The 25,018-nt window shown below is 43.9% G+C and overlaps 1 protein-coding gene across 4 annotated transcripts in view; it reads right to left on the bottom strand.

Moving 5' to 3' along the window:
* ppip5k1a (diphosphoinositol pentakisphosphate kinase 1a) overlaps positions 1-22,257 on the bottom strand; it is a 30,117-nt gene extending 7,860 nt beyond the window's left edge. For 2 of the 4 annotated variants that reach the window (XM_080885693.1, XM_080885694.1), the window contains exons 1-27: positions 22,139-22,257; positions 17,521-18,038; positions 16,778-16,973; positions 16,449-16,539; positions 16,235-16,320; positions 15,191-15,345; positions 12,757-12,858; positions 12,257-12,418; positions 12,046-12,167; positions 11,863-11,964; positions 11,184-11,270; positions 11,030-11,105; positions 10,820-10,929; positions 9,853-9,938; positions 9,638-9,763; positions 9,276-9,397; positions 8,936-9,118; positions 7,763-7,904; positions 7,421-7,644; positions 6,790-6,917; positions 6,585-6,699; positions 6,391-6,498; positions 5,644-5,772; positions 5,416-5,556; positions 5,033-5,126; positions 3,185-3,310; positions 1,186-1,248 (exon numbers count right to left, since the gene is read on the bottom strand). In XM_080885693.1, the coding sequence (XP_080741819.1) occupies positions 1,186-1,248; positions 3,185-3,310; positions 5,033-5,126; positions 5,416-5,556; positions 5,644-5,772; positions 6,391-6,498; positions 6,585-6,699; positions 6,790-6,917; positions 7,421-7,644; positions 7,763-7,904; positions 8,936-9,118; positions 9,276-9,397; positions 9,638-9,763; positions 9,853-9,938; positions 10,820-10,929; positions 11,030-11,105; positions 11,184-11,270; positions 11,863-11,964; positions 12,046-12,167; positions 12,257-12,418; positions 12,757-12,858; positions 15,191-15,345; positions 16,235-16,320; positions 16,449-16,539; positions 16,778-16,973; positions 17,521-17,664 (3,220 nt within the window). In that variant the 5' untranslated portion in view covers positions 17,665-18,038; positions 22,139-22,257. Of the gene's footprint in view, positions 1-1,185; positions 1,249-3,184; positions 3,311-5,032; positions 5,127-5,415; positions 5,773-6,390; positions 6,499-6,584; positions 6,700-6,789; positions 6,918-7,420; positions 7,645-7,762; positions 7,905-8,935; positions 9,119-9,275; positions 9,398-9,637; positions 9,764-9,852; positions 9,939-10,819; positions 10,930-11,029; positions 11,106-11,183; positions 11,271-11,862; positions 11,965-12,045; positions 12,168-12,256; positions 12,419-12,756; positions 12,859-15,190; positions 15,346-16,234; positions 16,321-16,448; positions 16,540-16,777; positions 16,974-17,520; positions 18,039-22,138 lie in introns of all 4 variants that reach the window. The other 2 variants (XM_080885692.1, XM_080885695.1) reach the window with 2 other exon arrangements.
* Positions 22,258-25,018: the final 2,761 nt, after the last annotated feature.

Raw genomic sequence — 25,018 nt, 5'->3', positions numbered from 1 at the left:
TTAGTAAGATATTAAATGACAACAGGCCCAAAATAAAAGACGTGAGAAGTTTAAAACATGATTTGTGTTCTTACTGTTTTAACAGTATCACTGCTACACGCTGTCTTCTAATTTAACAAACCTGTTCCACGTGAAGTTGAGCTGACAGACGGATGAAATGACATAATCCAGAGTTGGCAACATGTGTGACCAATCAAAATCTTCCTAACGAGTGCTACACTGAACATGACGACAGAGAGAAAGAGCATGCGATCGAGATGAGGAATGAGGAAAAGAATCTTGGAGCTTTGTCAGATGGATCCTATTTCCTGACTCCCGCAGCTCCGGCACCTGAAGGTGACGCGGATCTATCTTCTGTCGTCTGCTACAGACAGACCCTCACAGGGAGTCGTGAGACTTTGGCTGGTAAACATCTGACTGGTTCTTAATTAGCTGAACAGAAATTGCAATTGTGGCTTTTTGACCTACAGTAAAAGATTCTGCTTCATTTCTGAGCCTTCTTTGTCTGTTGCAAGTCCTCAAAACTTTTTGTAATCCAACAATAAATAAAACAGCCCTCTGATAAGGCAGGGTTGATGAAAAAATAAAAAAAAATTATTTGTGACTGTTGTCATTCAGACGTTTTTGTTTCACCTGGCCCAGCGATCTCAAACCTGTGAGTCTCCTGGTCAGGACCAAACTACATCAGCACTGCTGGGGACCTATATAAACTGATATGTGCTGTTCAAACAGAAGGCAAACTGTGCTGCACAGTCTATTCCCCTTCTCCTGGACATCCCTCCTCTACTTGGTAGTTTGAAAAGCAGACCAGCAGCAATAACAAGATGTTTTATTTTTCAGTCCCTATTTGGTTTTTCCCACATGTGTGTGAGGTCTTTGTATGATTCTCTGACATTCCCTGTCTCTGGATTTACTTTACTATATTTTACAAACTAGTGGGAACCCTGGTTAGAGAGAGAATGTCAGGTAGTGTTAGAAAAGTCCAAAGTGTATGGGTAAACAAAAATATAATTAAAATAATTAGAAATAAAAAGATAATGGAAACCTGGAATGTTGGAGGGCCATGTGGAAAAAACAAAATAAATTTAAAAAATCCAAGGTAAAAAAAAAAAAATTATAAAAGTTTGAAGACATGCAAGACAAAGGTAGGTGAAGTGGAAAAATACTTGAAAGAAGCAGACGTACCATTAGTCGGATGCTTTGCAAACGACACAGAAAATCGTTTTACTGCCGGCATAGACAACAACTCTGAGGAAATAAAAAAAAAAAAAAAATCACTAGTGTTACTATGAGCCACAGTAAAGTGTAGATTAGGTTTGATCATTTCTTGTTCTTGTCTAAGGCGGACGCAGTGCAGAAGAAGAGTCATCAACTACAAATGTGTGGTTTAGGAATCAGTCTGTGAAGCGGCCCTGACTGAAGGTGCTGTTCAAACAGGATGGTTAAAGATGGCTGAAGATGGCTGTGGGTCGAAACACTGGCACAGCATCTTCTAATAAAGTGAAATGACATGAATTTAACTTAAAAACATGAGGATTCACGAGCCCGATACTCACGACTAAATGCTGCTTTCATTGCCTCCAAGTTTAACTGTGACAGGTGCAGTCTGACTGGGTTGTGTGCAACAATTTAAAAATGACCCGCATTACGATGCTTCAGCATAGAAAATAAATATAAATATGACCCCGACTACTCTGACACGCGAGCGTCCACTGGCTGAAAACAGAAGGGAACCTGCAGTCTTGAATATGAGGTGGAACAAGATGGATGACAAAAGAGCAAACTGTGAGACAGCCAGGAGGGTGGATGCTTTATGATACCGCACTGCCACCTGGTGGACAACATGACAACCCTTGACATACAGCACTGAGATTCTTACTTTGGAAGAGGGGCAGTTAGCTGCTCGGTGATGATGTTTCTGTTGCTTCAGCAGCTAAACAGAAACATAATGATAGACTAGGAAACTAAAAAACACGTTGGGATGTAAAAACGTGAAACAGGTCGTCTGCCATGACCAGTCAGGCACTGGGAGAGTGATGGGGACGCGTATTACTTTATTCCATTTATATCGTGCTAAGGCACTATATAAGTGCTACCTTACAGAACAAAGGACCAAGGTGCTTTATATTGCAAGGTAGAGAGCCAAAATAAAAAGGGTCCTGCAGGTTGGTCAGTACTGCTACCTGGTGGCTGGATGAAATCCTGGTACCAAACCTGGCTTCGGACCTTAGGCACTGTCCTGTGTCCCTACTGGTGCAGGACAAAGCCCTGCCACACGTGACCAGAGTGGGCAGGCAGCTCTTAGCTGAAGGCATCGATGCCACTGACTGGGATCTTATGCATCGGTGCATCCAAATCCACCAAAGACTGTCCAGGAGCTCACTGACGCCCTGATCCAGGTAATATGAACATCTGTCAGCTCATTGGGAGCTGCCCAGATGTCAGTGGGAGTGTATACAGGGACACGAGGACAATACACACCATTTAACCACATTATGACACAATTTGGATTGTGATTTCAAAGTTTAACTCAGATTTTTGGCGAGATTTTGAATCGATCGTCCACTAAAAGCTGAATTCCACAATGTAAAGAAGTTTTTTGAGCAGTGTAAATGGTTATCTACCTACTAATTAACTAAATTAGCTCTCATGTTGCAGTGATATTGGTTTTAACTGACATTCTACAAAGACGTGTGAGACTCCACAAACTCAGAGTACATCTACTGCCACGCTTCTCTCAAGTGTATCCTGAAAAACTCATTTCAAAGCAGCCGTGCTATTCTGGCTAAACCTTTCTGCATTTCCTGTTTGGCAAATATTAAATAGTTTTGGTTTGGCCTGAGGCAGGAATCCTAAAAAGGAGCACATCAAGTTTACTCAAAGCAGTAAAGGAGGAAAGAAAAGAGTCAGTGGATATGGTGACTAGAATGAATATGGAGTTAACAGAAATATGACTAAAATGTAAAAAAAATATTCTATACATGTATGGGCATGTGTCCCAGTCCACTGATTATCTAACTACTGTAATGACTCCAGCTTAAACATGTTTCATGTTCACGTGTGCAGCTTTCAGGCGTCATCGCAGGTCAGACAGATATAATTTACACATTACGACACAGAGGTGTGTGCTGATTTGCTGTTGTCCTGTGCAGGTTTGTGAAGGCGCGCGGTCTCAAACACGTACCGTCTTTGTAGGACAGACTGCTGGTGGAGAATTTTTTGCGGTGCGCGCGTGCGTAGTCCTGCAGGTTGGGGGCGCTAGAGGACCCACCCAGGACAGTGGTGCTGAAGAGCCCAGCGCACTGAGAGCCTGTGAGGGGGGCGGGCCGGGTTAGTCACTACTACATCACATGCTGTTACTCAAACAACTGACCAGAAAGAGACAGATTCAGAGACACAAAGAGGAAAAAGAAAGAGACAAGCAGAAAGAAGGACTCGTGGGAGACCGTGCACTCACGAGGGGTCGCAGAACTAAGCCACATTAAAGGTCCCATTTAATGTATTAAGTGCAACTTTGTAGCTAAGGCTAGAATTCTTCGTCCCCTTCACATGTTTAATTCATACAGAAAGCTTTAAACATCAATAAGAACATCAAAGAGTACAGAAAGAGGAGAGGCGTTTAAGCTGCGTCCACACTGGAAACAATTCGCTTTGAAGCTGACGCTTGGCTGGCTGCAGACACTAAGCCCCGATTGCCTAGGTAACCCTCTAATGCATGGGGTGTCAAACACAAGGCCCGGGGGCCAGAACTGGCTTGCGAAAGACTCCAATGTGGGCAATGTGAAGGAGGACAGAATGCTTAAACTTTTACCTGTATTTTCATGCGTTTACAGCTTGTCCTAATGATAAGCACCTCCCCCATGGCCATTCACACATTAAAATAACCGTCTAAGAAATATATGATTTTCACAGGAAAAAACCCCAAAATGTCCATTTTATAGCTTGAGGACAGGCTGCACAACGAGCTAACAGAACGTTTCTGTAAGTTTACACATTTATTTCTTATAATTTAAGCATGAAGCAGCATGTCTTTATCATGTAGAAAAACTGTGCTGATGAAACTGCACTTGTTTTTCTTACATTAAAATAACTCGGGGAATAAATGTTTAGTTTAAATGTAGTCAAGTTCTATACGAAATGACAGAAATGTAGGAGGAGTCTGAAATCCCCGCTCGAATGTATTTACTACCAGATCTGTCAGTTGACAGTATCCTCACGCTAGCGGCCACTTCAATCGCTCTGCTGGAAGAGAGAAAATGTTCTGCGGTCCTGCTCGATTCATGTTGCCAGCAGTTATTCTGTTGAAGTCACTGAGTGTCTTTCACCTTCGGTGGCCTCTGGTCACCACAACGCTCCAAACTGCTTCCAGTGCAGACGCAGCGTAGAAGTTAACTGAGAAGGATTAACAGCATCATCCATGATGTTTTAGACTTTAGCTCAGACTGTGCCTGATGTCATTCACACATCATTGAAAGACAGAGTGACAGAGAGGAAACATTTCAGGTGGATTTTACAACAGCTCAATCACAGTCAACCCCTGGAGTTGCTCAGAGGCAGAGAAAGCCCCGGAGGCTTCATGGGCCTGCATAAAGGTTCACTCTTTAACTCGGAATACAAGATTCACACAGACACTGGTGACCAATCATTTTCATCATGTTTAGTTTGCATGAATGGAGCAGAAACAACCTCAAAATGACTTCCTTTCTGATTTCTTGAAATCATGTCAGCAGCAATTAGCAACAGTGTCAGACACGTTTATCTGTGCAGAATTGATTTTATGTCAGGAAACTAGGCTGCCCTGCTACAGAGGGATGTTTTACCTCTGAATGCTGACGAAGTCACAAACCTGCAAAATGCTCAGCTCGAAAAAAGCTTGTGTGCATGTCTCAGAGCAATGAGCACCGCCCTCATTCTGTGTCATTTCCATTAATAAAAATGTCTTCCCGAGATAAAAACTCTCGTAGCTGCACCCGAGCCTCCCACTCAGTCGTGTCATACGGTTGCCGCAGCAACAGAGCATTACAATACCTACCTAATCCACTTTGTTTCATCTCCGGGGACTGACGAGAGCAGAACGAGAAAAGGCGGTAACTGCCGACTTTGGAGGACGATGTTTCCGACAGGACCTGGTGGAAAGAACACGCCACACATACCACAAGCATGTTTTACATCACGTATCAGCCACCACTACTTTATTTAGTGAAATACAGCCGTAGATAAGACCAGAGGCTAAAACCACAGGAACCAAGTCTTCTGTGGATAAAACACAGGAAAACGTGAACGATTCTTCTCTGCAGAAGCTAACAGACAGAGTTCAGTTACACTGTTTATAGTGTCTACAGTGAAGAGCTGTTGAAACAATTTTAAAACTCCTATTCTGGGTCTGCTTCTTTCTGCATTCAGTGCCAGTCTCACCTCCATGGATCCGGTCTTATGGTTGCGAATAAGTGGGGACTTCCTCTGAATGGTGATTGGCTCAGACAGCGGCACAGCACGGTCGGTTTCATCCCGTGACAGGTCCTCCAGGCTGCTGGGGTCGGGTTGTTTTTGCCCGTTCTGGATTGAGCAGACATACGGTATAAACCTGACGGCAAACACTGCCACCTGCAGAAGAGCAACGAGGAAGACTCTTTGCAATCCCACCTGCCGTGCTACCTCTGCAGAGGCGGGCCTGAAGCCAAAGCCGGTGGGAGCGTTCTCCTCCTCTTCAACACCTTTCACCCCGGGGCTGAAGTGAAGCTCCACATGGAAGCGCTCCTCAGAGGAGATGTCCTGTAGCAAGATAAAATCGGTTATTAGAAATTTCTAATTGGTGAGCCTTTAATATAAAAAATTATCGATTTTTGGGGGGTGTTATGACTTTGGCTTACAATTGAAACCTGGGATCTCAAATTCAGTATAAACTGTATAAATACCATGGATCTCTATGTAGGTCAGTACACAGAGATCCATGGTATGTTTAACCACATTTATGGCAAAGGCTGCTGACCTGACGGTTTTACAGATGATCATCATCATGAAACACCCAAACCACAAACAGGTCGCTGTCAAAGCAGCCTGAGCTTCACCTCAAGCCGACTGCAGGGACACACCTTCAGCTGCTTGTTGTTTTTAGACCGATCATAAAAATATTCTAACATTTTGAGGTTTCTGATTTGCCCTGCACACCGCTCTGCTAGCTACCAGGTATCAGCTGAAGCATGGCTGGGGGGTCTGACTAATCGCTGGTGTTCAATTAGGAGAAGATAAAGATGGCTGCACTCCTGAAACAGCTGTGTATCGAATTTATTCAAATAAAAAGAAGAAACGCTATAAAGCTAGCATGTCACAAATGGAACCATGTGACTGCACGTCTACCACAAACAGAACATCAGAAGGAAAGAAAAACACCTTATTGTTGTCCTCGTACAGCATGATGACAATCTGAGTCATGTAGTTGAGCTCGGAGACAGCACTGAGGTAATCCATGGCACGCTTCCACTGCTGGTCCTTCTCCTCCTGTTGCACACACACACACAAACGTATACAGACTTTGTGCCTCCTCTGAAAACATTCAAAGCTCAGCCAGATCGACATTTGCTTACATCAAGCAAGCCCCCGTAGCGGAAAATGCTGAGCAGGGAGTGGACGTGACTCTCACTGGTGAAATACAGACGGGTCCTGACGTGGCGTCCAGGAGACATCACTCCTCGAGAGTACCTGCAAACGTACAACCGAGGTCAAGTTCAAAATATTCTCCGGTCGGTCGGAACGCTATTTAAGTCACGCAACTCCTAATCTTAGACCCACAGAGGGTGCAGCTTGTTGACAGACTCGTCCTCGTGAGTCCTCTGCAGGTCCAGCTGGATCTTTCTGACCAGTGGGAGGCAGTAGGCGTATGCTATGTCCAGTTTCTCCACTCTGTTTATGCCATATTCCTGCAAAAAAACAACAGACAAATGAGCTTAAAATACTACACGACTTTAATATATACTCAGAGTATATCAGAGTAATTAAACTGTGTGATTTTCAGGTGCCTAAGAAAGTTTTACACTTTGTTACAGTGAAAATATCAGCTGTGCACAGACAAAACTTTCCTTTAGCTTCACTGGTTTTAGCAGCTATACAGCACATCACAGCACTACCATCATCAATCATATTTGACATATGTGGGCCTGTATATAGGTGTACAATAGCACTCAATATACACTGAGTGTTTTTAAATAAAGTCAACATCCGGTGTGGAGTCCACAGCTGTAAAGTGCAGCACAAAGGATTCTGCTGTCACATAAAACCTTTAGCCTCAGCAGCATGTCATCTTTTCCTTGCACCTGGAGGAGCTGCTTGTTTCATGTGTTTATTGGCACATCAGTCATATAAAGACTCATGCATGGATCTGTCACTCTGAACCATCCTTATTGTACCCCCCCCGCCCCCTCACCTGTGGGATGACGATGTCAGCCAGAGCTCGAGACAGTCTGAACAGTTCCAGGGTGTCCTCGAGGCCGAGGGTGGCGTTGTGGATGACGTCGTACTTGACGCAGTCGTAAATGTCGGGGATTTTACTGATGTCGTAGCGGCCGTTCTTCATGCGGAAGTCTCTCTCTAGCTTGGACCAGCGCTGCAACATCAGCTCCAGCGTCTCGCTGTGGTACAGCTGCAGGTCTGGTGAGCAACAGATGTTTTCAGCTTTTCGCTGCACCTTTCAGGGACTCTGAGCTCCAAAAGCAAAATGTTGGGTTTTTATTTGAGCTTCAGAAAACGCGCTGAGGCCTGAGCTCACCTGCAGACTTGGGGTCTTCCATCCTTTTGCGGATCTGGGAGGTGAGGCTCTGAATGAGGGCGTAAACCTGGTCACATGTGGCCACTGGGTTCTTAACAATCTTCATTGAATTCACCAAAGAGGCGCTACAGGTTGGTGCTAGCTGTAAGAGCCACATGGAGAAAAGCAAAAGCTTTTATTAAAAAGATGCTCACTCAACCGAACGACTACTTTCACTTTACAAAAGGCTTAAAAGAGCCAAACTTCCAACCACACAAAAAGAAGTGACATGAAAAATGAACGATTAATACTGAAATATTTAGTTCAAGGAACACGATGCATGTGGTGACACACAGGGAGGTACACCCTGTGTCACTGCCACAAACACTGAGGAAACATGTCAGAAATGTTGTTTACCCAGTAAAAATATGTTGTATTGACTGATTATCACTGTTAGTTTGATCAATACTGAGATCGTACGAATTCATTGGTATTAGTGACACAAATACTTGTATTGGACTCGCACACACATGCTGTGTGACATCCCTGCTAATGTATAAACGTCATTAATCACCTAAACTCAGAGAATTGCTTAAAAAACATTATCTTAAAAAACATCCTGAAACCTTTGTTCTCACACTGGTTACTGCACGTCTTTGGCCAAATGCAGTGTGGCTTTGTGACGTTTACAGATATGCTGACGTGCTGTACGGGCTCGCAGTTATGGAGATCTGACTCGGACGATTCACATTATCACCACTGCACCTCCCGGCCTGCATGCACGTTCATCACGCTGTAGTCTCCGCTGTGCTGTCAGGCTGCTGAATAAGGTCGATGTGCTGCTTTGTGGTGCAGGCACACCTCTGCAGAGCTCTTTGCATATGATTTGTTCCTACTTAACATCACCTGCCCTAAATCCAGACATTTCCAGACAGCAGCTGATGATCCGCTTGTAGAACCAAGCTCTTCACCTCCTGTTTGTCCCAGACGTCAGACTCTTGTTTCTCCCATCATCACTGCAGCGCAGAGACTCACCCACTCAGCCACACCATCAGGCTTACAGAATACTCGACTTGCTTTCACTTTGCCATTAAGATTCGGATTATTTGTGCAGCCCTACTACCACACATGCTCTCCAATATAACCACACAAACTGCTCTGGCACGTCAGCGCTAAACACAGCTGGTTAGTCACCCTGTCGTAGTCCTCGTCGGTGAAGTCTCGGTCCTTCTGCAGGATTTCATGGAGCCGAGCTTTGACACGGTGTTGGCAGCTGCTCAGCGAGTCGCTGTCGTTGTCCAGCAACCCGTTCATGTTGGCGCTCTTCACCATCTGAACCAGGATGGGAGTCAGCTCGCCCTCCAGGGCCAGCAAACCCTGCCCACACAGACACATTTCACTAGTTACTGCACGTCCAGTATTTGGAGGGTGTGTGCCGTGGCTTGTACCAAAGCTCAAAGACCTCAGCCTTCCTGTTTCTGTTATTACACTTCTGTGCTGACTGAAGCTCTTAGAACAGCAGGATGCTGCGTACCTTTGCAAAAGCAGCAGCTGTCATCTGCACCCTGCCTTCATCAGACGCATAAATCTTCAGGTCGTGTCTGTAGGTGCTGTGTAGGCGCAGTAACCCGCAGCCTGGAAATCCAGCATAGTCTCCTACAAAACACAGTATGCATGCACGCACGCGCACACGGACACACACACACACGTGCACACACACGCACACAGGCTTGTTTTAAATCATTTCTCTGTTTAAGACCTTTCATAACATGTAACTGGTGAGTGAACAACACGGACCTGAGGTCTCAGCATGTTCATTTTTCCATCACCAGCTTATTGCTCAGAGTTACAATGCCAGCAGCACTGCGTGTGGTAAACATGCTGTGTGCGTCTCACCTTGTCCTCCGGGGTACATACAGCGGAAGGCTCTCCCCAGTTCTTCAGCCTGCACTCTGCCAGCGGGGGTCAGCTCCCCCCCCCACTTCAGCACCAGCAGCAGCGATGGCCCTTCCTTACGAGTGTCTGGAAATGACCACAGAGGCGGGCAGTCAGCACTCAGCTTTAGCTTGTTCCTTTGGGAAGAAGCTATTAAACAGTCTTTGTCTTCCTACCTTCCTCTTCACTCGAGGTCTTGGGCTGCCCATGGGGCAGGTAAGTAAGCTGCACTTTTCTGTTGATCCCCGAGAAGTGACCGTACCTTTGTTACGGGAAAAAAGCCAAAGATACTTATAGTTAGCAATGCATGACAACTCACTTCTGATAAGGAAAGACGGGCTTGCTTTTATGACGACTACCAAAATACAGCCTTGGCTGTGACTGTAAATATTTTCAGCAGTGTTATAACAGAAACACTGACTTTGAAAACTTATGAAAATGTAGAAAAGAAGTGAACTGGTAACTTCTGAGAAACCCATCTGTCATAAACACGGAGAAAGATCGACACCTTCAACAAAACAAGAAGCTTTATAAAAATCTTTGGGAACGATCCCCATCCTTTAGAAAGATTCGTTTTTAAGTTCACTCATTATTGTTCAGAGGGTGTCAGACTGGTTTTATATCGAGGTCCAGACTGAAACGCTCCTTCCTGTCAGCATAAAGAAGTTTATTTAATCCCAGAGACATCTGAATATAAGAAAAAGAAGTGTGCTTATACCTCAGTGTGTCTCAGTGTTTCCACGTGATAAAGAAATGCTGCTGGACTCACTGACACAAATGTGTCGACACGACTGTTTTAGTTTAAACTGTAACAAACACATGTCAAAGTACAGGAAAGAAACCAGTTCACTGACCACACTGCCCAGTCATTATAAAACTGAACTTGTAGAAAATGTAAAAACTGAAATTTGTAATATCAAATCTTGGGTTCTGTTGTTACTTACTGTGAATGTTAGCAGAAAAAGTCGTAAAAAGTCAAAAATTTGAAGGCCTCCTTCACATTTTCTAAAGTCACCTGGTGGGGCAGCAGGCCCCGGGCCTTATGTTTGACACCCCTGCTTTAGTCAAACAGTTTGCCGAGCTGAGCCAGAAACAGATTAAATGAATATGAGATCAGGAGTCAATAAAATGCTTCTCACTTACATCTCCAGAACCGTCTTCAGCTGCTCCAGTTTGGACTTCTTCTCTTCTATCTCACAGTCGTTCTGCTGCCCGATCTCTGCTAACAGCTGCCGGGTGATGTCCAGCACCTCCTGTCGGGGTTCAAAGTCACACACACATGTTCACACACACTTTGTCCTCACAGAGGCCGCAATGACAAATGAAACCTTGGCTATTGTTTTCTTCTTTTACCTGCAGTTGTTTTGGTTTTTTGAGTTTTAATTTCCCAGTTTTGTATCCTCCATATTTCTCAAACAGATCAAAGAACCTGAAAGCATCCGAGACGTTAATCAAAGATCTTTAACCTGCAGGAAACAGGAGCATATTAACAGAGAGGCAGGCCTACATTGGGTTGCGAACTTCCATCTTCATTTTCTGCTTGGGCGTTCTGTCTCCGTGTCGGATAACGGCGATGACACAGCGAAGTTCCATCCTGCAGAGCGTGAGTAGAGATTTGAGTTGCATCAGTATAAATCTGTGTACATGACACGTTTCTTCAATGAAGCTGTGTAACTAATTAAGGCAGCACCTTTGCTATGCAGCTGAGCTTTGGGGAGTGTGATGGGCTCAATCAGGACGAACTGTGTGAAAATGTGCTGAATGCAGCGCACGCTTCAACCAACACTGATGATTTTAGAAATCTGTTTGGCTTTAGTTGGTGTGCTCAGCTCAGGGGCATGCTTACTGTCATCTACTGTAGCTAACACACAGTTATTATGTTAAACTGAAGAAGCAACTCTGCTTTTTAAAAAGTGACAGAATTTCTTATTTTTTTGCATTTATCAAACTACTTTTACTATATTAGGCAAAAATGGAATAAAATGTAGTTTATTTATTTATTTAATTTTTAAATGATTGAATTGATTAAGTGGGAGAAAAAAAGTGACCCACACCTTTGTGGCTGTATGTGAAAAAATAATTGGCCCTAAATCTAATGACTGGTTTTGGCAGCCTTGGCAGCGCGAGCTGCAATCAGGCGTCTGTGATAAGTCTAGTCCTCTATGTCTGCTCCTGTTATGACTCACATGGTCCCTGAAGTGGTGGGAACAATGGGGATGTCTTCAGCCTCAGTAGGGATAGACCAAGGAATCTGAAACTGCGGAGCCAGTTCACGCATCACAATATTCCTGCAGAGAAACGCAGACTCCATCACCAGATCAGAACGAGACGGTGAACACCAGAAAAGAGAAAAGAACTAAAGGTGGTACCCGAGGATCTTGGCACAGTCATCGTAGTACTTCATCGAGTTCTTCACAAAACTGAAACCGTTGACATCGCACACGTAGGAGTGTCCATTGGCCCGCAGAAGGTCAAAGCCGCACACTGTTTGCTGCAGCGACAGCAGATGAGGACGAGGTTCATACTCCACGACAAGAAACCAGAAAACTGTAACACACCTAAGGTATCAACTGCACATACCTTGAATGCCAGGCAGACCTTACGAGCCACCAGTTTTTCCATGGCTGACAGCATGACGGGGTAACGAACCTCCTTGCCCTCGCTGTCTCTCTCCACCTTCCCGTCCAAAGCAGGAGACTTTCGGGCCTCGGCATGAGCGTAGTCCGGTCCCACCGTGTACACCTGACATGAAATGAAAACACCCACAAAAATCTGAGGGATGACCCAAGCGGGTACTCCCCTCCTCGTGTGACTTGATAAAGTTTTACACTGGAGGCCTTTATTGACACAACGCCTAAAGACGATCTGTGCCTCCAGCTGCCCGACAGCCACGATAGAGAGAAACCCTTGAGGTCCTCCAAATCATATCAGCGGTTTTACTGAACACACCAGCACAGTTCAGGTTAATGTGGATTAACGTGACAGTTGATGAAATCCTTTCTACAGGTGCTTTATTAGCATTAACAAAGTGTTCTTTGCACATATTTTATCTACCATGTACTCTGTGACAAATACTCTACCTTAACATCTGTGCCATCTGTTGGCATGAACTCTTCATAGATGTAAGAGCCCGTCTTCCTCACGCTGCTCTCTGGCGAGTAGACGCTGCTCCGGCTCCCAATCTACAAAATCCAGAGAGTCGCTGAGTGGCCGCTCTCTGTTAATGAGGTTCACCTCTGCATGGTTTCCATAAAACCCATCAAACTCTAAATTAAAGGCCACACTGTGTTTGACAATGCTGCCATGGATCAAAGACAATGCAATTACTGATGAGCAGCAGTAGTCCCATATCCAAGGTTCATACGCATTTTTCAGGGTCAAATTCAAGCACTTTTTAAGCACTTTCAATGTCCATTTTCAAGCTTTTCCAGCACATTACCCAAAAAAAAAGAATGCATGTTTCACTTAGCATCACCCCAGTAAGGCCATGTCAAAATTAAATCATTTTACGTCGACTTAAATGTCCTTTGTTCCAATTTTGTTAAAACTGAAAAATGCACCACAGACAAAAACTGAAAAAGGAAATGGTGCAATATGCACTCGCTAGTGTACAAACTCAAACACATTTCTCTTAAAAATTAAGATTTGAAAATGTGAACAAATCTGCACCAAGCACCACAATAATACACAGCAAGGCCAAATTAAGAAGTCTTCTCATCAGATATCGAGGCTTCTTTCCTGTGTGACACAAAAAAACAAAAAAACAAACATCTGTCTCCTAACTAGTTAAGCACCCACGCCCCCAAAAATGGGGGCAAAAGGGAGGAGATCATGTTCAATCTGTTATAACACAGGGTCAGAAAGTGCTGACACGATAAGTGTCACAGAAACCTCTGAATCTCAGATAAAATCTCATATAAACCATGTCTACAAACACCAAACAAAGCAAAGACAGCAAACAGTTAAAGGAGCAGCTACATCACCATGAATCTGTGGACAGGCTGTGCGGGGAGGGGTGGGGTCACACATTGAAACAGACTGATCTGCAGAGGCGCTCGGCAGCCCAGGCGGAGAAATTTTGCTTTTAGACTTTGCGACTCATCTTATTTCTCTGTCTGATATGAAAACTATTCGGTCAGATAGTTATTTGTGGTGAAAGAAATACAGTTTCAAGCACTTTTAAGCACCACATCTGAAATTCAAGCACTTTTCAAACCTTGAAAAGACAATATTACAATTCAAGGATTTCAAGCACCCGTATGAACCCTGTATAGCAGGGGTGTCCAACTCCAGGCCTCGAGGGCTGGTGTCCCGCAGGTTTTAGATCTCACCCTGGGTCAACACACCTGAATCAAATGAGTAGTTCATTACCAGGCCTCTGGAGAACTGCAAGACATGTTGAGGAGGTCATTTAGCCATTTGAATCAGCTGTGTTGGATCAAGGACACATCTAAAACCTGCAGGACACCGGCCCTCGAGGCCTGGAGTTGGGGACCCCTGCTATATATCATTAAGAGAAGAACCTTAGCCTTTCAGCAAGAGGTACTTCACTCCCACCATGAGCTACAGCTCCCCTAAGACGTCGCTCACTGGCCAGTCCAGCTCCTTGAGGGTTGAAAATCTTAGGGAAACATCTCCATCCCTTCTGCTTCTTCTGGATGGGTGTCAAACATACTCAGGCGGGGCTGACCTCACCTCCTGCAAGCAGGAAATGGCAGAAGCCGTTTGCGAGTGTCGAAGCCGATCCCCGCCTTTCTCACGCCCCGCGGAGCCCAGCTGGGCTAAGGCCGTTTGCATATTTAAACAGTTTTCTAACATGCACCTCCAGCAGAGGGGAAGCAGAGAAAACAGCCTGTGTAGGCTGGGCTTCACTTATACCAAGAGTGTGTCATGAGTTGGGGTGCTGTTTAGGGGAAGGGCTGTGAATGGAACCAACCCAGGCTGCTACGTGCACATAAATAACTGTGCAGTGATGGTGGTGGTTCTGGCTCAGACTCAGGCAACGGTTGATCTGCCAACAAGACACCGACCCTGAACACATGGCCAAAATAACAAAGGAGTGGCTCCAGGACCACTTATGAATGCCCGACTGAACATCTATGAAGGTGCACCAGTGCTCCACATCCAACCTGATGGAGTCTGAGAAGTTCTGCAAAGAAGAATGGGAGAAATTGCCCGAAAACGCGCTGAGCTTGTAACAGCAGACTAAAAGAGATCTGAGGCTGTACTTGAACAGACTGTGAATATTTGTCATTACAGGTTATTGTTTCTAACATTTTGAGGTGAAAAACAAATTGAATACTTTGCTGCTGCACTGTAAACTGCACAATACATCAGCCAATAAAATGCACTCTCTGTTTCGTGTTCTCTGATTGGTCCATTTCTGACACTGGGTTTTTTTAAAATTCTTCTGGCAACAACAAAACGTTTTTGTTCTTTCTTTCCATACTTTAACCACATTGCATGGAACGCTTATTTCTAAGGAAAAAAAGCCACAAGGGCCAAATCAGAGACCTTTCTGAAGAGCCGCTGGCTTCCACCACCAGCCGATGTGGGGTAATAGATGTAGACGTTGTGGTCCTCGGCACACACGGGCTTCTCAACAAAAGGCTTCTGGAAGATTTCTCCGTTCACCTCCACATGATCCTCTCCTTCTACGAGGTTGCACTCTGAGACAGACACACACAGATCAAATGCATCTGTTTAGCACGCAGCCTCTTTTCATTACCACCCAATATTACACACATGACGTTCCACCTCGCCGTGTTTACTCTAGCGCCCTGTGAAGCAGCTCTACCCTTTCGACCACGTGATACTCATCACTCATTTAAAAAAAAAACAGTCATTAGTGTCAAGGATAAGGACACTTAAGACATCTGACCGTTCATCAGTCAGGAGAGTTTGTGTCACTGTGTTTAAACGGGAATTGGATGACAGAGCCAACATACCACAGCACTTAAGTATGGGACACTTGTGACTGCTTCAAATTTGATGCTATATTTATCCTTCAGCTAAGAAAAACACAAGTACAGCCTTACAAAGCAGACTGAAGGATGCTGCATGGACAACGGGAGCTTGGGCTGTTTTTCTGAGCTTTTTAAAGTTTTAGAATTAATGGTGGCAACATTTTTATCATGCATGAAACGCTGTTATTGGCAACCATGAAACAGACTGTAACTTTGTAACAACAAGTGAGACCTGCCCCGACTCCCTTGGTGAACTCCCACAGCCTGTGGAGTTACTTTTTAGGAGCAAATGATGCTTAAGCTTGCTTCTAAAAGCCTTTCCTTAATACTTGCCCAGAAAGAACAACAACAAAACAAATAGCCATATGACCTTAACTCATTCACTTCTTGACCTCTAAACAAGTAGAGGTCAAGAAACTATATACAGTAGATATGCAGCATCTAAAATTCTGTAACAAATGGGGGGAATAAGGTCCAGCAGAGACCTGACAGGACCTGAAAGAGGCCCTTTAACTGAAACATGTACTCTTTGCATCGTCACAAATGTTCTCAGTGCATATATGTAGTGACTTGTTATCAGCAGGAGACTGACCATCTGGTTTATCGGGGTCACGGTTCAGCACAGCATAGCGTGGTAGATCAATCCCTTCCTCCTGCAGGATGCGATACACCTCTCTCCTGTCAAAATCAAATGAAGAAACAAAAAGAGGAACAAGCACTGGCTGTTTATTTTCACATATCCTGATTCTCTTCACGTGTATTTAGCTCAAATGATGGAAGTAGATAGTTTCAGTAAAAGAGCGCACCTGTCCTGTATGTAATACTGCATATTCAGATCATTGATGAGCAGAGGATTTCTTAGTTTGGCATAGCTCACGGCCTTATCCAGCGGAAATCCTGTTTTACACAAACATGCAGAGAAACCTGAAACAGACTCTTAAACCATAATCTTCACTATAAGACAGCCACTCAGCTCAGTGTGCGAATGCTTGGGAACTTTATAAGATGATAAACACAGCAGAATGTGTGCTACGTCACACAAACATCATCAATATGTGACGAAGCAGGGAAGCAAGAAGCACAATGAGTCTGTTGTGTTTTTGCATGTGTGTTTCAGTTGGGGAGGGCACTGTACCCTTGGAGTGGAAGGAGATGAGGCAGTCACAAAGAGGCCATTTGTCCACGGGCTCGTTGAGGATTACGTCCTCTGGGAAGATGACCACAGTGATGTACTCGAACCTGCAAAGCCTCTCCAAGATCTGGGTCATCGGCTTGGACTTTGACTTCTTCATCATGCAACAGATCCCCACGACAATCTGTCGCTCTGGGGGCTGAACGAGGAAGAGGAGAGCACGCCGCTTAAACTTTCGGCTCTACGTACATTAACTGAAATCAACAGCAAATAAATTCTCTAAAAGTGCATCTGTAAAAAGACTAAATTATATATTTTTTTAATATCACCAACTCTGTGACCTTCATTAAGTTCTAAAATTTACTTTACTTTCTATCCTCTGTCAGCATCTGGCCACCTCACTAATTCATGCATAGCTACATGTATTTAATCGAAGCTAAATACAAACTATGGTGGCTTTTAGAAACTTCTCATCTCTTTACATGTATGCATCTGCTAAAGAAATTAGCTAATTATACTAAACTGTAAAACCTAACATAAAGGAGAGCTCTATTTTATATTTGCATCAAGTATCACTACGTCCAAAGTCATGCTAAGTCCTAATGAATCAATGACTTGATTATTTTGAAGTAATCGACTGGTCAAAAGCCATGGATATACGGCTGCCATGGTGACAACATGATAGCTTAGAGCTTCCTGCTGCTGACTAATCAGTGACAATCAACTGTGACGGGAGAGTCACCCACCGAGTCTGTGTCTTCGCCGTCCTCATACAGCTCCATATCTGTCCTTATGCTATCTTCCAGGACCTCGCTCTCATCGTCCTCGCAGCCCACGAAGAATCTGGGAGCGCCACACCGGCTCTCGCCCGGGCTGTTGGGCTCTGACATCACAGTCCCCCACGGCAGCCCTCAGCATCCCGCCGCGCCATCGTACACCAACACGCCGCCGGAGCCAGGCCTGGGGAGAGGGATGGGACTTCTCTGCCGGGGCGACGCAGCAGAGACGGTGGACGAAGGCGGGCAAGGCTGAGCGGCAAGGCGAGACTGAACAAAGGGCACTCCAGCATAAAAGGTTCTGTAGGAAATTATGGTCCAGGCCGGTCCTCCGTGGTGACAACTTCACTCGAGGATTTCATTCTTCATTCAGCAAACTCACGTGTTAAACAGCTCGCTCGTATTTCACAAGAGTCTCCAGCAACGAGCTACGGCTCCACTTGTGTAATGACGGTCCCGTCGTCCATTTGTACGCAGACTTGACAGTCCTGCAACAAATGAGAGCACAACATGAAAGCTACACTTATGAGATTGTGCTTCACAGTGCAGACCAATGCTCATCTGCACTGCCTGTAGTCTGTTTGTTACAAGGTTACAAATATTAGCTGTTATAAATGTCACACTATGTTTAGCTCATGATTTCATTTCACTTTCGTGGTGGTCAGCATGTCCTGGAAGCGTTGTCCTAATAAGCCAATTTGCTGAGTGCGCAAAAACACATAGAAACTCTCTTTTTTTTTTTTTTAAACCAACATGAAACAAGATTATTAAATGAATCCAGACATGTTAAACTGGCTAAATCCTTTGTTCATTCCCCCACAGGCCCAATATTCAAACAGTGGTTTGATTTAAATGTTTTCATTTTAGTCTTTCAGCTCCATAACAACTTTGTGTTTATTAGAAAAATTAACATCAAGCCTAATGCTCCAAATCTCACCCGATATTAAGCAGAATTAGCCTCGTCATTACTGGATTACACATTAAAGTGACGCTGCAGCCTGGTGCTGGCCGTCAGCTCTGTTCTGCCCAACATAAGCCGGTCACGGGCACAGGAACGTCAGCAGACCACAACTCCTCATTACTCCCTGGCGCACTAGATGACACAGCTGAACAACAAACCACTTCAGCAGCAGGCACAGTCACTCAGGCAAAAGCTGCAAAGGCTCCCAATGAGAGTACGAACCAGTACTCGATTACACAAATGCCTGAGGATTTCAAAGTCAGGGAACACACACAAAAAGGCCAAGCTCTCTCTGCAGAGTGTGGTTGTTTATTTTAAGCCTCCAGTGACCTGAAAACTCACTGCTCTTACGTAACGGCTTTCATTAATTAACACGACAGCAAGCAGAACGCCACAGAGATTTTGTTGTTGTTCAATCGTTTTAGGGACAGCTCGTTTGCAGCTCGGACTCCCCTGGAGTTGTTCTGCATGCTAAAAAATAATCCATACTAATGGATTCCATGGAATACTATATTATAGTATACCATACTATGGAATCCATACTAATGGATACTGATCTTCACTGGAACATAATGTGATGGTAATAATGCCCTTCAGTTTGCCACCATCTTAAACACGCTGTTTAATCTGCCTGCACCATCCTTTTAAAACAGCTTTTTCTTTTTTAAATTGGAAACTTTAAAACAGCAGGGTGAACCCAGATGACCATATAAGGAATATCAGCTCTTACTGACATCACATAGAACCCATTCAAGAAAAAAGAAGCATTTGAACTGAGTATTCAGAGCATTTCTTATATTGAAAAATATACTGGGTACTGGTTTTAAATATATATTTGTGGACATGCGGTAAAAAACAAAATCACAATTTTCTGGGTGTCCTTGTAATGTTTTATAATAATAATAATAATAATAATAATAATAATAATAATAATAATAATAATAATAATAATAATAATAATAAACTGAGCTGTGTACTGTTACAAAAATTAAGCTAATTGAAAAATAGGGACAATCTTTGAACATTTTACACATGAAATATTAAGATAATAATCCACAAACAGATACCCACAGAGGTACTCACAGATACACATTTCAAAGACAGCTTTGCATGACTGCAGCACCTGTCGAGCCTGTTTCTGCTGAAATTCACTCTCACGCTTTCATTATTTAAATTAAACTGTTTTCATACCAAAGCGGATGAGTGTGTGAGAGCCTGAGCATTAATCTGCTCCTTTCACCTGCTTACTCCAGCTACCAGCAGGGCTGCAGTTCCCACTGAGAACACCAAGGTCATCAAGTCCTTTGTTTTTTTCATAAGACTATTGAGGTGATTTAGTCTTAGTTTAAATTCCACAGTTTAACAACGAGCTGCTGTGAGCTGAACCCTGCTGCCCCTCATTTTACACAGGTTTTTAAATGTGACAGAGCTTTAGTTTTCATTACTGATTTATTTGACAATTTTCCTTAACTAGTCCATTTCTACGGCCTGAAACAGGACTGTCTATAACGGTCCTGTATAAAAAGAACGCTCCAAATCAACCAGTGATATGTAAAGACCCCGAATATTTAAAAAAAACATGTAGGAAAGCTTTAAGCCTGGGAATACGTTTCGTTTTTAAATCTACAAAGATAAAAAAAAAATACTGTTGTTGCTTTTTGTTTTGGGGGCAATGAACTGAAGTCATTAATAGATTATTCAGAGCAATTCTAATACTGCACCACCAACTCCGGATGGGAGGAGGAAGCTGGCTCAAATTCAACAAAGCAACCAACAAAAGAATTCAATTCAGCATTATTATGTTTCTTCATAGTTGCCATTTTCCTCATTTTTGGGATTTGCCAAAATTAGAGACTCCCCAATCTGTTTAGATAAAACTCTTTTCATATCAGTGAGTTTCCAGCTTCCTTTAAATGTTTAATGGGGAGCAAAGGCACTCGACAGTGGAGGTTCACACCACTTAAACGACATTGTAAGCCTAAGACTGTGTGTAGATACTTTTTACTGCCAAATGCTGATGTTGCTGATAGCGGCACAGCTGAAGAGAATATAAACCTTCGTTTCTTCTCTATAAAGGGAGCAAATGTTCTCCTCTTGACTTGGTTTTATTTATTTTTTGAACGGGCGTGATAAATTGAAAAATTTCCTGACAAATCTTCACCCCCTGCGGTCAGCAGATGGTTATGTATGGAAGCTTTGAGATAAACTGCTGCTTAGTAACACTGATTGTATTACCAATAAGTTAGCCTATAAAAAAAGAATAAACCAATATGTCTTAAACAGGTGACACTTGAAGTACAGCAAACAATACTGATGTTCAATTTCTGAACAGAAGAAAAAAAGGGCAAAAATATTTCTTGGTCCCTTCTAGTGAAATATGAGAAGTTGATGCTTTTCTTTGTAATAACTGATAATAAACACGATGTCGTTCGTGCCAGTCTGTTGTCAGGGGAAACTAGACCTTTGTCAGGTCATGTTTTCAGTTTATAGACAAGCTATTAGATCATTTACCCACCATCAGCTGCTGCTCTGACCTAAACAAATGAATTTCAGTATCACATTAGACATATTTAATGAGACAAGTACATTTAGTCGGGTATTGTACTAAAGTACACCTTAGATACACTTACAGTTCTACTCTACTGTATTTTGTGAGTATATGTTGTACTTTGTGCTCCACTTGAATAATTTTCAAGTTATTATTTTGCTGACCTGTGATCCAAGATTATACTGGCAAATAGCTCGCTCTGCATTTACTTTACACTGTACTTGTATTAATGCAGTTCTGCTTGACGCTGTAATTTTCCACTGCAGTGTTGCTACTTTGTTCCTCAATGATTTAAATACCAGTTTTGCACAATAGTGGAGAAAGTATGTATACAAAACTATTTCCAGCGCCCCTTTTCCTGTAATATCATCGTTACAAGGGCACAGCACAGGATATCGAAAATCAATTTGAATGAAAGTAATATGTTTGAATATAGTTTTCTTATTTACAGTGGGCTCCACCAAACCGGTTCTTGGTTCTGTGTGTCAGTAAAAACAACCTGCTCGCCCCTGCTTTACCGACACAGCTAAACACAGTGATACTAACTACGTGAAGAGATTGCATTATTAGCATGGAGAAAGACGTTTTAGTGGCTCGGGTTCGAGTTGGAAGAAGGCCTGATGGGTTTAACTACATGAATATAACACCCAAGGCGGGAGAGAGCCAACTGACGGACAGCTCGCATGAACGACCCCTGACATGTAAGGGTCCGACTTTAAATACCATTGTATGCCAAAAGGACTTGTTGTCCCGAAATGTAGGCTACATAAACGTGACTCGTTATTAATATCCACATTTAAACCCCAAACCGCGAAAGCTGGTTGAATACAAAAGCCTCACTCGGCGAAGAAATTATCGTTAGGTGCCGTTACTTTTCTCATTTTTCATTTTGACATTTAGCTAATGTTAGCATTCAGCTAGCTGGCTCGCCAATGTAAACAAGTCTCCCCAAGGCCATTCTGTCTGCATCTGAAGCACAGTCCAACCAGCCCGGCAACTATCGGTGGTAACGCCTAACACCAGCTACATGCCAAGCACGTTCCCGTTCTCAGGGCTTCAGGACAAAAGTGTGAACTCACGGTGTTACTGGAAGATTTACCACTGCCATCGGCTCTCTTCCGTCCCTTGACAGTATGCATGTGAAACCAATCTTTTTATTTTTCTCAGGTTGACATAGGCCGATGAGCGTGTGAATCAGCCAATCAGAAAAGCGAACTTCCTGGGAGGCGTAACGTAAAAACAAATCACGTGTGCCAATGAGGGACACTCAGCCCAACGAAAAAAAAAGGATCGTTAGCGTCCTCTAGCGTTGATACCAATAAATCATATTACACCCCATGAATTAAGAAGGGGATGTCGCTCAGGTCGATATGTGTGTGAAGGCAGACCAGCAAATACTTTTGTCAATTATCTTAAAGTTTTTTTTACCTTAATGAACTCTTTTTATGTTTTTTTTTCCAGAGCTTAAGAGGAGGAGACAAATGTTTTGTCTGTCTGATAAGATTGAAATATTATGTGATATTTACTATAGTATTTAATTTTTGAAGCAGTGGTTATTTTTACTGGACCAGCGAGGATTCTGGGTAAAACTCCATGGATGAGGACTTAAAAGGACTCAAAAACATCTCTGATGGTCAGCGTCTCCCACCCCATGCATATAAATGCTGCTGAACTGCAGAGCTGCTTCAGTGCCAGACTGCTGCATCCTCGATGCATGAAGGAGCGTTTCCGCAGGTCCTTCCTCCCTGCAGCTGTCAGACTGTACAATCAGAACTGCTCCCAACAAACATAGATGTTTACATCAGCGCTGTAACTTGGCACTATTTTATCAACCGATTCACACTATAACCAGGAGTTGCCTCTTATCTGTATTTAACTTTAGTTAATTTAATAACAGTACAGTACTCTGTTTTTGGTAACCATTGTCCTTGATGTAAATATGTAAAAATTGTGCGTGTTTCTGTTCTGTGTCCTGTTTCTTCGTATATGTGTCTTTCTTGCTGCTGTCACACCCAAAGTTCCCCTTGTGGGACAATTAAAGGATTATTCTATTCTATAAAGGTCAGCCTCTTTCTCTTGTCACAGAAGAAGACTTCCAGCAGGAGAGTAGCCTTACGTGCTCCTGTCACTACTCTTGTTGGCAGTCTTTTCCCCACTCCACTGGTACCTTTTGTGGACAGAGATTAGAGGAGGCTGCTCCCTCAACCCCAGACCTCTGCTTTTCAAAAAGCAGGAATGGGAAAGAGGACTGCTGGGAATCCAAACCCTTTACTCCTCCATAATGAGAAGCATGAAAGAGAGCTGCACAGAGCTGGTAGAGGCAAAGAGGAAGAAGGTGAGTTTTGGCTAAAGGTCCCACCCTAAACTTCAGGTCAACAGGCAGGAACACAGAGGAGAACTACTGGGAGCAGTAAGCCTCGACCTCAGGCCTCAACTTCACAAACGGGAATGGGAAAAAGAATGATCTTCTTCAGTTCCTGTCCTAATGGAGGGTTCTAGGAGAGGCCCTTTGGGTGCCTGTTGTGGGCTGATAATACAAAGTGACAAACATGTTTGATCTACGAGTGGAAAACTGGAAAACCCTTTGTGATTGGCAAGGTTTACAAGGTTTTAGTATCTAGCAAATACCTGTTCCTCTGTAATCTTGGAAGCTGGTTTCTGAATCCAGCAGGACCACTGAAGCCACAGGCTGCTTTCTCATGAGTCTGGCTGGGTTGGCAAGCTACATGCACTGGGGCTTTTTTAACATTTGTCTCTTTTTTAATTGATTTTGTTGTAAATAAAAGTACTAATATTTAATATAATTTTCATATTCTGTGGTTCTTATAGCTTGTGGAGGTCAGTGTCTTGTTCTACAGCACTTACTGCTGATGGGATCTAGCGTCAGCTGAGCATTGGACTGCTCAGACTGTCCAGGCTCATGGAGAACATGGAAATTCCACATAAGGCTACTGAATGAAGGCATCAAGCATGAAACCCAACAGGAGTCAGGACAGGAGGACATACAGAAGATGATCTAAAACCATATATGTTTTTTTTTAAAGTATGAACTTTTTGCAATTTTGCTTCTGTGCACCACCGCAGTGAATTTTAAATCAATCAAGGTGTGATTGAAGTGCAGACTTTCAGCTTGAATTCAAGGCTTTTAAAAACACCTTCCAGGAATTAGAGATGTTTAATCCCTTCATTTCAGAGGTTCAGCCTTTTTAAAAGGTGACCCTCACATCTTGCAGGAGCTTTCCTCTCCTCAGGAGCTCCCTCTGCAGGAGGGGGAGATACAGGAGAGGTGGAGGAAGATCTCAGCCTGAGTGTTTATTGTCTTATGTAGTCTGGAAGATGAGTGGATGGTGGGGTTGGTGCAGTTTTCTCTGTGGTGGTGGTGTTGGGTGGACTGTCCCGGGCTCTGTGGGGCCGGGAGGCGCTGCTGCACTGGGCCCCGGTCTGGATGGGCCTGGGCCCCCTCTCCCTGGCGGGTCGCGGAGTATGGGGGTGCCTACTGGGGTCAGCGGGGGAGCTGGCCCCAGGGAGGGGTCACTTGCCCCTCCCTTCCTTCCCTCCCCATCTCCAGCTGCCTCCCTCTTCCCGCTCCACCACAACCACCCACACATGCAGGACCTTGGAGTAGGGGTGTGTCACCAGGGTGCAGAGGAGGCTACCCCCCCCCCCCCTCCCCCCTCTGTCCCCTTCTGGCTGCCTCTGCCTCAATTTTATCCCACAACTTAGACATTCACATTACTCACACTCTCATTACACATACATATAGGATCTTGGGGGTGGGCACGCTACACGGAATCCAAAGTACCATCAGGGTGTACACCCCACCCCTGGCGTCGTTGCCCACCTCTCAATTTTAAATACACGTAGACATTGAGGGCTAGCAGGAGGGACCATGCGCTTACTTGCTGCTCTCTGGCAGGTAGCTCCATGCCCTCCTGGGTTTTAAATGCACCTTAGAACAC

This window comes from Rhamphochromis sp. 'chilingali' (genome assembly GCF_963969265.1).
Source record: "Rhamphochromis sp. 'chilingali' genome assembly, chromosome: 6".
NCBI lineage: Eukaryota > Metazoa > Chordata > Actinopteri > Cichliformes > Cichlidae > Rhamphochromis > Rhamphochromis sp. 'chilingali'.
Note: the sequence above shows the minus strand (reverse complement) of the source record. Positions and strands in the feature narration are given on the sequence as shown.